This window comes from Habropoda laboriosa, unplaced genomic scaffold (genome assembly GCF_001263275.1).
Source record: "Habropoda laboriosa isolate 0110345459 unplaced genomic scaffold, ASM126327v1 scaffold36, whole genome shotgun sequence".
Classification (NCBI taxonomy): domain Eukaryota; kingdom Metazoa; phylum Arthropoda; class Insecta; order Hymenoptera; family Apidae; genus Habropoda; species Habropoda laboriosa.
The window spans coordinates 997,176-1,009,551 of NW_017100155.1; the positions used below are offsets into that span (position 1 = coordinate 997,176).

A 12,376-nucleotide genomic window follows, 5' to 3' on the forward strand; every position below is an offset into this window, starting at 1 on the left:
ATTATGCTTAAAAAATTCTTAGGTAAATACAGCGTCTTGACCCGCGCGCGCGGAGTTCACTAGCGTCACAGCGAGAAACGGAAGGACTTTGTTGTACAGGTTGATTCCAACAACTAGGCCAGCCTACAGCTCGGTTTATTCAAGAAAGTTGCTCGAGCTTTCTACTGTCACATCTTCAACGAAACACACGTCCTATCGGAAATTTCAAATATCTCACCAACTTTTTCATTTTTAACCCTTTCAGAATCAGTGATTTTTAGGAAGAACTTGCTGAAAAGCTCAGAGAATTTTTGCAACGAAAACAAAATCTTTAAAATTTCATAGAAAATTTGTTAAATTAAAATCTCAAGAAACTGGGAAAAATATAACGTCTACTAACAGATTATTAAAGTAACAATTGGAAGGCGAAAAATTAACAAAAATATTACAAACATGCAACCTAAAACAAGATTCGCAACTTATTCGCAAATATATTACAGATGATCATTTCGTGTATCAACATTTGCTTGATTTGCAAACAATTACAATTTGGCGACAGCAAGCAACAAAATGCGATAACGATAAGTCCTTATGGTGAACATTGTTGCAAGTAACAGGGACACCTACAGATCGTTACCTCGAGCCTAAAAGGATTAATACTGCTCTACGCAGAATGTTCGAAATAATTGATCTACGTTTAGAAAAAAAAATGCCATTTTATTTCGAAATAAGTTCAATTGCATTTTGCAATGCGTGTCATAGGATACTAGAGCTTGTTAGACAGTGAAAAAATTCCTTCGCAATTTTTACCTAACTTCACTTAGAACTACAGTCTGCCCAAGGTACTAGAATTACCCTATATAGATTGTCTATGCGTCATTGTGGCAAAGTGGTCTTTATTACCGGTTTTACCGCAAAAGAAGGAATTTTGCTAATTTTCCAGTATAATAAGGTGCTTTCGAAAGAGACGTGGATTTTGAATCCTACGTTTGTTTATAGTGGAAGATGACTTGCGAAGATAATTGTGGAAAAGGTTAGGGATGATTTAACCCTTTCCTGATCGAATTATCCTTTTTAAGAATTTGTCATTTATCTATTGATCATTATGCGTGCAATGGATACTAAATTGAGATCTAATTCTTTAAAACTACCTTTAAAAATTTTAAAACTGAACTTTTGTTGTGGAGTACTCGAATAAGTATGGTCAAGATATTCTTTGGAAAATGTACTTGACTTTTTGGAAATAGAGTACACGTAGTACTTTTTTACGTTTCTTTGGTCTAACGTTGAAGTGACTTAAGGTAAAAATTAGAAAGAGGAAAAATAATATACAGCCAATACGATAAATAAAGCATTACATTAATTATTAATATTGAAATGAATAGAGAATAAAAGATGTTTTATTCCATTAGAGGTAATTTTTTATCGCTAATATGACTCGCAACAAGATCGTTTCTAAAAGATTGATTTTTGCGTGCTATTTGTATTTAATTCGTGATGAATTAATAAGAATAACGTTCAAAAAACAAAGTCGACAATGAGCGATAAAATTGTTTTTAATTTCACGTTAAAATGATGTTTTTCATTTTTACTTTTTTGATAAAAACTTCAATGAAAAAATTCTGCACATATTTTGGTCAAGAACATTTATTATTCTACAAAATTCGACACTTCCACACTAATCTAATAAATCTCACACTGATAAATAGGTAAAAAATGAGTTTCTTCTATCTCCAATTTATAGATTGGATTTTGCTGTAATTAAGATAATTAGATTCTATGCTCCGCGATTAAATCGTAATTGAACAATATGTTATAACGTTTTGCTTTAATAATCATCAGTGTTATCACAATGTTGCACAATTCCTCTTAATAATGATACAGTAGTTTCACTTTTAATCGCAGCACGCTATATTGCTCTCTATGCCACGTGCTCAAAGAAACCATGAAAATCAGTTTTGTAAGGGGTCATATTCATAACGTGATTCACACACAAAGGAATAAATTATTTGCTAAAGTATAATGCAACTCGGTACTACTTCAAAGTTGAATTTTTTCAATTGCTTAATCTAGTTTTTTAATTTTCTTCAATTAAACGAGGTAGAATAAATGAAATTCAAATTTATTGTTAAGTTCAGTATAAAATTTTCTACTTAACTGGCTCGTTAATTTTCTTCAATTAAATACCATAAAATATAAAGAAATCCAAATTCATTGTTAAGTCCAGTATAAAATTTCCTACTCAGCCAATTTATTAATTTTCTTCAATTAAACATCGTAAAATATAACAAAATTCAAATTCATTGTTAACTTCAGTGTAAAATTTTCTACTTAACTAGCTCGTTAATTTTCTTCAATTAAATACCATAAAATATAAAGAAATCCAAATTCATTGTTAAGTCCAGTATAAAATTTTCAGAAAACCGTGTCACTTTATTATTGCAATTGAAAGACCATAAATAACAGACAACGTTCCCGGGTAACACGGCCGACACGCTGGAAAATTATAGTGACCGCCATTATTCGAAATATTATGTTCAACTGCTCGGAAAGGAAATAATAGTGGAGCAAGGAAACAATAGCTTTCGTGATCCTATTTCTTGAAATCCTTTTTCCTCCAGTTAATTGAGTTCTTCTAAAGTTCAAAATGAAAAAGGGTGGAAAGATCCTCGTTTCTTATTGGATCTCACGAAATTCGTGAATTCTTGGAAAATAATGGCGCAACAGATACGATTCCTTGTTTTCTTTTTTTTTGTTTAACTAATTAACTTGCCCAGCTTTGTGATTGGAGATAGTTATTGACGATTGGCCGAATGCAGTCACGAGTCTATTTGTAACGTCGTTTATTGTCGATGGACACGGAAGAACCGTAATTTAAAACGAGCGCCGTTTATCTGGTTGAACGATGGAACGTTGCTTAGTTAAGTTTATTAGCTATTGTAAGCGATAATCGATTCATAAGTTCTCCCGTCAAGACTATTTACGTTAATCGCGAATTCCGTGAATAATCGTGTAATTAGTATTCTTTCATGGTTTCACAAAGTGCAACAGGTCTCCGTGATTTATTCACAGCTGGTGCAATTTAACTTACTCCGTCACGACTTGCTATTATAATACTATTATACGACACATATTACTCGCCCACTTAGTCTTCTTCATATTTCAAGAGTATAAATAGAAATTTCTGTAACAGTATAATTGTTTTAAAGTTGAAGCAATTAATATAAAATGTTAGGTTATGTAGCGCCGCCATTTTGCAAAGAGATTAAGTGAGAAAAATGCTTTTATATACTTCAAGGTTAATGCAATAAAGTCTTTCGTTAAAAGTTTTCTATCGAGTCGATTATTTTCTTAAAAAAAAATTGCTAAAGTTAGATATCATTTGGTCTTAGAGGTAACCTAACCTCTAAACAAGAAAATTTTTTAACGCATTGCTTGGTAATCTTTGAGAAAGTGTGCTTTTTATCAAAATAAAATTAAAATTTCGCTTTCGCGTTAATAACTTTAGCAATTATACGTATTCAAGAGATTTCTTCGAAGCTCGACGTAGCACAGAAATCTCTATGATTTTAATAACCATCTCATGCATCGTTACCATTTCGTAGCTACACATTTTGCTAAATATATATTTAATTACAGTACACGTAACGCGAGACCGCTTACACTTACTGTAGGTGCCTGTAATTACTCATCAAGAAGAATTACCCCTCACTTACTGTTTCACAATTTAATCCACAACATTACCAAAGGCCATTCAGGAACGAATGTAAAAGAATATAACAGTTGCAAATTTTCCCATGTCTTCCTCAACCAAGATGCTTTCACCTTAAGTTCTTCTGGTGAACCTGTTCTCTCTCTCTTCGAACTCTTCCTGGTGCTGTAATAATCCATCAAACGTCCGTTTGTTTCTGTTTCCCTGTATCTTCAAACAGTATACTTTTCCAACTAAAACCAACGACGTCCATTCGTTCCTTCCACTTAAAACGCCTTAAAACTTCCTGCAATTAATAGGCTATTAAAAATATTAATTTCGTCTCGTCGATGTCAGGATCGTCGATCCAAGTGATTCGTTACGTGACATAACTTTCTTCCTCGTTCTCGTTTTAATTGCATACGACGAGTACTCTGTCGCTTGTTGGGACACTTGTTGAATGTGAAGCAAATTTAAACGCTATTATAAAATTATTAAGGTCCATAAAAGAATGATTATCGCAAATTTGATAACGCAAACGCCGTGTATATTTTTACTGTGGGATTGAGACTTTTATGCTCTTCAAAAGGAACAATAACAGCTAGGAATTATAAGGGGAGTTTTGGCTAGGGGCGTAGAGTCCCAGCTTGGTAATCGGGGGGTCGTGGGTTCGATTCTCGCTTGGGTCCATCAAATTTTTCCTCGACTTTTTATAGATATATGATATTAACTTTGGCGAAGAAATGTAATTCTAAGGGATGCAAAATCAAAAATTAGTCGTTTATGATTTCGCCTACTAGTGGTGGTGTGTGATTGATGCTGTGCTATGTTGGTACGTTTGTCGTACACAGGGGGTTAGTTCCTCTCGCCTTTAGGAATTAAATTGGTTAATGGCGACCGTTCGTAAAGCGGGAGTTTATAATTTGCCCTTAGAAATTACAATCGTAAAATGAGAACTATCTGTGCATTTCTCTAACGATACAATTTACACGACCTTACGCGCGAAATCGCGCACAGCGTTCTCACCGCTGAGAAATCTCAATGACGTCGCATCTCTCGAGTGCACCAGGTCTAAATCGTATAAAATACTTTCTGTACAAAACGACGTAATACACGTCCTAATACTTATGAAAGGCAATGTATACAAATGTGTATATTTTCTTCGACGAATCATACTGAATATCTTCATAATTCTGCTTACGAAAGAAGCGCACGGGATTGCGTTCGCGTTAGAAACGCTGATGCAAGATCGTTTACCCGTAGAATCGTCGCGTTACCGGTCGCATTATGGAAATAGGTAACGAGGAGTCGTCGCGTTCTCGGATGCATCTTAAGTTGTGCTCCTCGCGAATCGATCAGACGGGAAATTTGAGAAACGGCGACGGATAATGGTGGAATATTCACTTAAATAGCAATTGAACCGGAGAATCTAATAAGTGGAATGTCGATCGTCTATCGACGATCCGTGTCCTTCCTTGTCTTCGAAATACAGTTATTACGACGTTTAACGAAGCTGGAGAGAACAGTGTACCGTATACATTTGAATAAATTTGAATGTTTGAGTGAAATTGAAAGCGGTCTGAATTATAGACAGTGAATGAAGCACTTCTGTGTGGAGTTAATTTATTTAAAACAGCGATTCGTGTGCGCGGATACGTTGTGTTAATGGTCATTGTCTTGAACGTACAATTTGACCAATTTAATTGGCGTAACGTATCCGTTGCTCCGTTATAATGCGTTTAAATAACCTGAACTGTTATTTCAGGTAAATTTAATTGTTACAGTTAGAAAAGAATTATTAATGGATCTCTAATTTGTGATTGGAAATTTAACACTTAACGCTCTTGCACTTTCACTTCAATTACTTTATTCTGTATCTTTTTTAAGCATAGGTTTTTCTTGTAAACCACAGAATTATAGTTCCTTCCATGTATATCTTTATGAAGAGAATTTATGTGATATAATGTCTCGGCAGTTTGGGGGGATAATTAAAAAGTGAAAGCTTTTGCGTGTCTGTCGAATCATGCAAATGCATATCTGGATCACCTTGGGGAACGAAATTCTAGATCGCGGGCAATTTGATAATTCCGGTGAAAAGCTGAAAATGGGTTACCTACGTTTAAGGACAGCCTTATGTCGAAATGAGGACAGGTCCCGAATTTTACAAGGATGCCTTGTGATTTTTTTTTTTTTTTTTTTTATTGGGTGATTAAGGTCAGATGCACCTTCTGAGGTTATTAGTGACCACAGTGAGTTTATTCAGTGGTGCAGTCTATAGTAATATCTTTCAAGAAGTTTATAGCTCTTTTACTTGAATCTTCTTTTTGAAGCATGGTCAGTGAATTCGGCAAGTTACGTTGGATCCTTTTCATATTGTACTTTGGGCAGGTTATCAGGATGTGATCGATGGAGTTTTGTATCCCGCAGATATCACAGTTGTTTGGTTCCTTTTCGGTGATGAGATGGGAGTGTGACCAGTTTGTGTGACCTATTCTTATTCCTGTTAGCTTTACTTGATCTTTCCTGTTCAGTAGCCATCGTTGACATCGTTTATACTGTTTCTGATTGTGTGTAGTTTAATCGGTCTTGAATTTTTCCACTCTTCGTTCCATGACTCTATTGCCGCTTTAGTGAGGTAATTTTGAAGGTCTTGATATAATATAGGGACATCGTTTGATTCGGACGTACTGGTACTAACTAGCTTTGCTGTTGAGTCGGCTTTTTCATTGCCTTCGATGTTGGCATGCGAGGGGATACAGGAGTACAAAATTTCTTTTTCGCCGCAATTGAGTATTGCATTTAATTCGATAATGTTCCGTATTATTGTGTTTCTGGTTTCTAAATTTTGTAAGGCTGTCACAACACTTTTGGAGTCTGAAAGCTATTCTTTGTTGGATCCACGAGGAATATTAAGACGTTCTGCGAAATCAAAAGCTAGTTTTAAAAGCTCTGTTCTAGTCAATGGCATTAGGCGATTGTCCAATTGTTTCACGTGATTATAAAGTTGCCATAAAAATTCCTCGTTAAAAGTTGAATCAAAGCGACCTAATTTCGGCTTAAGCATTATTTCTTGACAGCTTTTCATCTTGTAGAGAACTACGTGACACGTTATATTTTTCAGTAGCTAATCTTATTGATAATTCACCGTTCGTAACATAAACAGTTGCGACTTTCATATTATTTTTATCCCATTTACCTTTATTGCTTATTCGTCTTCAAATTTCGGCATTTTTTACCCGTTTTTAAAATAAAACTATTTATATTATACAGAATCTTGGAAAGATATAAGCGGACAAACTATCATAATAGGAAAATACACGATTTTCAATATTTTTCTTAACCATTTTTACAATAGTAAAACATAAAAGAATACTTACATTTAGTTCAGAATAAAGTTTGACAAAGCTTGATTAGAGCAGGAATACTGCTTTTAATCGTAACAAAATTAAGTGTAATATCAGTGTCGCTTGCCCAATCTATCTACAACTAACTGAAAAATGTGTTTAACGTTAGGAAGACGCGTGGCAATGTGTCATTTGTTTCTTTATGCAGATGGATAATTGAAATATTCAACTGTCCGGGGTTACCACGGTAAGCTCAATTGTTTTCTTCTGGTGTCTAGCGGCGGTACGTTGGTTTCGCATAGAATTGCGGTGATTGGGCTCGTACAGTACGCACCAGTTGCTATTCTAGCTCCAGCGTTGTGTATGGGTGACAGTATTTTTAAAGTGTTTGGTTTGGCAGAACTATATACAGTTGATCCGTAATCCAGCTTAGATAGGACCAAGATGCCTTGTGATTGTTTCATGGTGAAGCATAACACTGTTTTTGACCCATTCAGATTTTTTTAAATCTTCAATAACTTCTATTGATTCGTTAATATTTTAGAAAAGTATACAGTTGATCCGTAATCCAGCTTAGATAGGACCAAGATGCCTTGTGATTGTTTCATGGTGAAGCATAACACTGTTCTTGACCCATTCAGATTTTTTTAAATCTTCAATAACTTCTATTGATTCGTTAATATTTTAGAAAATCTTGAATGACTTTTCTTGATACATTAATATATTTTACAATCTTAAATAATTTTTCTCGATTTATTAAGATTGTTTCAAGTCTTCAATAATGATGTTAAGACGTAGTGCATAGCAATCTAAGTATGTAGGCCAGATAACGAGGTTACATTTATGTTTTACCATATGAATGTTACGATTGCATCTGAATGCTATAAGAAATCTGAACAAGATTTCATTATAAATAAAAGAGCTGAATGCAATAAAAAAAAATTGAAAAAGGAATACATGAATGAAGTTCAACAAAAAAAAGTTTACTTGCGAAAAAACTCGCTGAATGCACGTTAGATCTCATTAACACGTTGACTGCCAAGCTACGAGATAACTCGTAGTTGGCACTTTGCTGATAGAAGTTACATCCTATTCGGAGACGCCCGACCATGAGATAATTCGAAAGCATTTTTTAAAAACAATTAAAATTAATATGTGTCTGTTTAATTCTATACAATAAATTGAAAAAAAAAAAAATGTTGGCGCCTAGAACAGATTTCTTCAAAATAGGCTTGGCAGTCAACGTGTTAACAAGCTACCAAGGAATTTTTCACGGCATTATATTAATTGCCATCATTTCAAATGTTTGCCATTTATATTAAATTCACATTTCTCATCCTGATCTTCAAATTTCAATTACAACTTCGATTCTCTTCTTTCCACTCTCCAACCATAAAGTTTCATCGAAAAATTTCTTGCTCGCTTCTTAATGAAAATTTAACATAATTTACAAAAATTCTGATAACAGACTAAACCAAAAAAAAAGTAATACTCCCAATTTTTCCAGGTCGAAGACAGCAAATCTACGAATCGTGGTATTCTGAGGTTCAACGCGAAATCACCCGAAGAATCAACCACCACATCGCTCCCATCGTTATCGAGACCAAGATCAACTCGAGCCAGAACAACTCAATCCAAGAGATCTTCAAACTCCGACAGACGTACCGAAGGAACGACCGCAGTGTCTGTGATTGATCCAGAAGCAAACTTCGACTCGACGAAAAGTCCGAGCCCCAAAACCAGCCCAACCACCGAGAAAAATGAGAATTTCTCCACAACAACGGAAATCCCGGACGATCCGAAAAGAATCTTCTCCGGAAGAAAACTCGAGGGAAGCAACAAACCAGAGGAAACAGCGAACAGAAGAAACGGCAAGAGATTCCATCCTGAAGCCAACGAAGGAACGAAATTAAGAGACAACGAGAAGAAAGTGGTTCGTGAAAAGCCTAAAGAGAATCCTCGAAGATCGTTCAACGGAAGAGCCGGCAATTCTGCTGTCACCGAGAGATTGGACAACAGAGGACCGTCTGTGTTTCACGCGACCACTGAATCCTCGCGATCGAGAACCGGAAGGAAGATCCAGACGACTTATTCCATGAAAGATCTGAAGACTCAAATTCCTACCTCGAGAAGATACGTTAACAAGAACTTGGAGGACGTCGAGACTACCACAGCTTCGCTGAGAAGAGAAGGAAGAGGAGGTAGATCGACGACAGAGAAGGTGGAAAGAAGCACGAGATCTGGAAGATCGAAATTAAACACCAGAGAGAATAATTCTGTCGTTCGAAGAGGTCAAGACACTCTGTTGACAGAGTCTGAGAGTGTCAGAGTGGATATTCCTCTGGAAGTAGATGGAACGGAGAATCCAGTTTCCGATTCAACTACGAGCCTCGGTTTAGCTTCTCAGAGAAGAAACGACGTGAAGGAATCGTCCAGATCTGGTACGAGAACTGGATCGAAGAATCGAGGACGATCGAACGATTCTGAAGCTGCCGGCTCGTCCAGATCGAGCTCTCGAAGAGGATCTTCCAAGTTCAGCGATTTCACGACTACGGAAGCTAACGAGCAGATTGTCAGCTCGAGAAGAAACACGGTTTCTAGAGATCGTTCGAGGGGTACGGATGTTAAGAAGAGTTCCGGGAGCGAGTCTAGATCGAGATCTAGGGGTAGAAATTTTGAAAATAACGCGAAGGTTAGCTCGAGCGGTGGTTTGGAACGAGACGTGAAGAGGAAATCGGCTGGGGAGAGAGGCAATTCGGAGAGAAGATCGAGGATTCCTGATGGTGCTGCGAGAGGAAGTGAAAATCGTGGACAGGATAATCTGGATACGCGCGGAAGATCGAGGAGTAGATCGAGATTGGACGCTGTCCCGCCTTCTGCTATAGGTGAGTGAAAAGGTCTTTTTTTTCATCCTTGTGTGAATAACCGCAATTGTTCGAGTACTTTATCGTCCAATTTTAGTAGCTTTCTGATAAGAAAATTGTAAACTTGAAGCAAACACGGGGAAGATAAAATATTTTAAGTGAGAAAATGTGGAAAATCAACGGGTTTAAGAACCCTTTAGCGTACAGGCGTTGAAATTCACACAGAGCAGTAGTATAATGTACAGTACAAAATAAAGAAGAAAATCAAGAAGAGAAAAAGAAAAATAAATGAAATAAAACAAAATAGAAGAAAATGAGAAGAAAAATAACAGAATAGCACGCAGGACAAAGAGTAAATTAAGGATTATTTACAGCGGTTAGAGCAGAGTGCTTAAACGATAGATAAGAAATCCCGAAAAAATTAAGATTATTGCAAAATTTGTCCGCGTTGGTGCACAAACGATTTAAGGAGTTAAATTTCCCATAAAGAGTCCGGTGAGTCTTTGTGTAGAATATGGTATGCATTCTTGGGTGAGAAGTGGGGACGTGGAATTGTAATTCTGATAGAACGTCGGGGCAGGTAATCAGCTGATTGATAACTTTGTAAATAAACAGTAGATCAGCTGTGAGATGCCGTTATTGACATTAGGGTTAAAGTGATCTGAGTGTTGTTGAGTTGTTTTATAGTCATTGGTACAAATTGAAAGTTGAAAGTATTGTAATTTGTTCGTTGGGTAATTTGATTATGCCATTGATAGAATTATTTTTCGTAATTTAATGATATTTTTTCATATTGCATAGCATTCACTATGTTCGCATAATTTTTCGAAGGGGATTAATTTTTTTCATGAAAAACAAAAAAACTTTCAAAGCTTATTTCGAGAATTTTAAAGGTTCTTAAATAACAAAAATTCTTTACAATTCATTCTTTTTCACAAACAGAATTTCGAAGCTTATTCAGTCAAACGATAAATATGTGTATTCGATAAATTTTCATTAATAACGAATTTTATTTTAATCGCCAATAATACGCATTCCGTATAAAAAGAATAATCTACAAACTAACCATAACCCTCTACTGTCGAGACACCGTTTTTGGGACGTAAAGCCCGATACGGAGTCTACGAAACTCCTCAACTTCCGGTTAATTTATACATAAATATAGAACATTTCTGACAACTTCTCTTACCGATTTACCTTTATCACACATTTTCCTAATGAACGTTATAGAATAGAGCGATCGGTTGGATTAATTTCATTTTAATATAATAACGTCGAGTTCTAAATAGAATGGAAGAAAACAAAAAAGGCAGAACCAGCGGAGTCTCTGGGACTCCGCCTCGACAGTAGAGGGATGAATCAATGTTTTGTTACCATATGAGCCACTCAAAAGCCAAAGTGATTAACCCCACTTTTTGTTATTCTTCCAATTTCAGCATCGAAGCACACGCTTGACACTTACTTTTTCATAAATAAAACAAATTTAATAAATTTTATTTCATGCAGTTAGTCACTTTGATTTCTAAGTGGCTCACATAACAATGCCAAAAATATTGTACAGTAGAATTCATACCATTTCCAGGAACCCAAAAATCAAATTAACACTCGAATTAATATTCTAACGAACTGAAAAGCTTCTCAAACATCAAAAATTGCTCCAATTCGTTCTTTCCTGTCTCTCGAACAGACGTTACCACAACTGTTGCGCCAGATACAACAGTTTCCAACGATGTAACGACCACAGAATCCGAAGTAACGAGCACTACGGTAAGACCAGCTACTCCAGCATCGACAACCACCAGTCCAAGAACAACGACGAGACCAACCTCAACTTCTACCTCGACGACTGAATCGTCGGGACGAGGCAGAGGAAGAGGCAGAGGCGGGAATCAAGGAAGAAAGCAGAAAGAGGACTTCTTCAATCACGGATTGGGATTCAGAGGAAGAAAACTGGTGCCTGAGGCGTCGTCGCCGAACGTCACCGAGCTGAAGAGACCTACTCCGCCGAAGAACGACACTCAGTCGCAGGGAAATCCAGGCTGGACGCTCAGGAGGCGACCGGCTCATCTGAATAACTTCGAAAATCCTTCAAAGACAATTGTGCCGACGCCGAGGGAGCAAACGAACGAAGTAATTCCGTCGAACGAGCAATCGACCAGCACCGAAGTCGTAACGACCGTGGAAAGTTCCACGTCTAGCACGAGAAGAGGCTTCAAGAAGGTGCAGCCGACGGAGGAGAGCAGCACCGTACCTGGAACAACTACCAAGAGCTACAGAAGGGGTAACAAAACTTTCGATAAGGGCAGAACATTCGAATTTGGCAAGGGAACCGCCGAGCCTGACGAGAACGACAACTATCCCCCTGAATTTAAGGCGAGACTGAATCAGCTGGTGAGTCCTACGTTTGATTCTACATGTCTCTTAATCTTAAGGTTTTAATAAATTTAAATTATTGTTAATTTAAGTTTTGTTAAATTCAAAATTAAATTAAATTTCTT

General features: G+C 36.6%; 1 protein-coding gene across 1 annotated transcript in view; it reads left to right on the plus strand.

Moving 5' to 3' along the window:
- The window catches only part of LOC108576140 (mucin-19-like), a 78,780-nt gene that overhangs the window by 36,905 nt on the left and 29,499 nt on the right, over positions 1-12,376 (plus strand). Inside the window, exons 2-3 of the mRNA XM_017939077.1 lie at positions 8,522-9,899; positions 11,566-12,269. Of these exons, the coding sequence (XP_017794566.1) occupies positions 8,522-9,899; positions 11,566-12,269 (2,082 nt within the window). The remainder of the gene's footprint in view (positions 1-8,521; positions 9,900-11,565; positions 12,270-12,376) is intronic.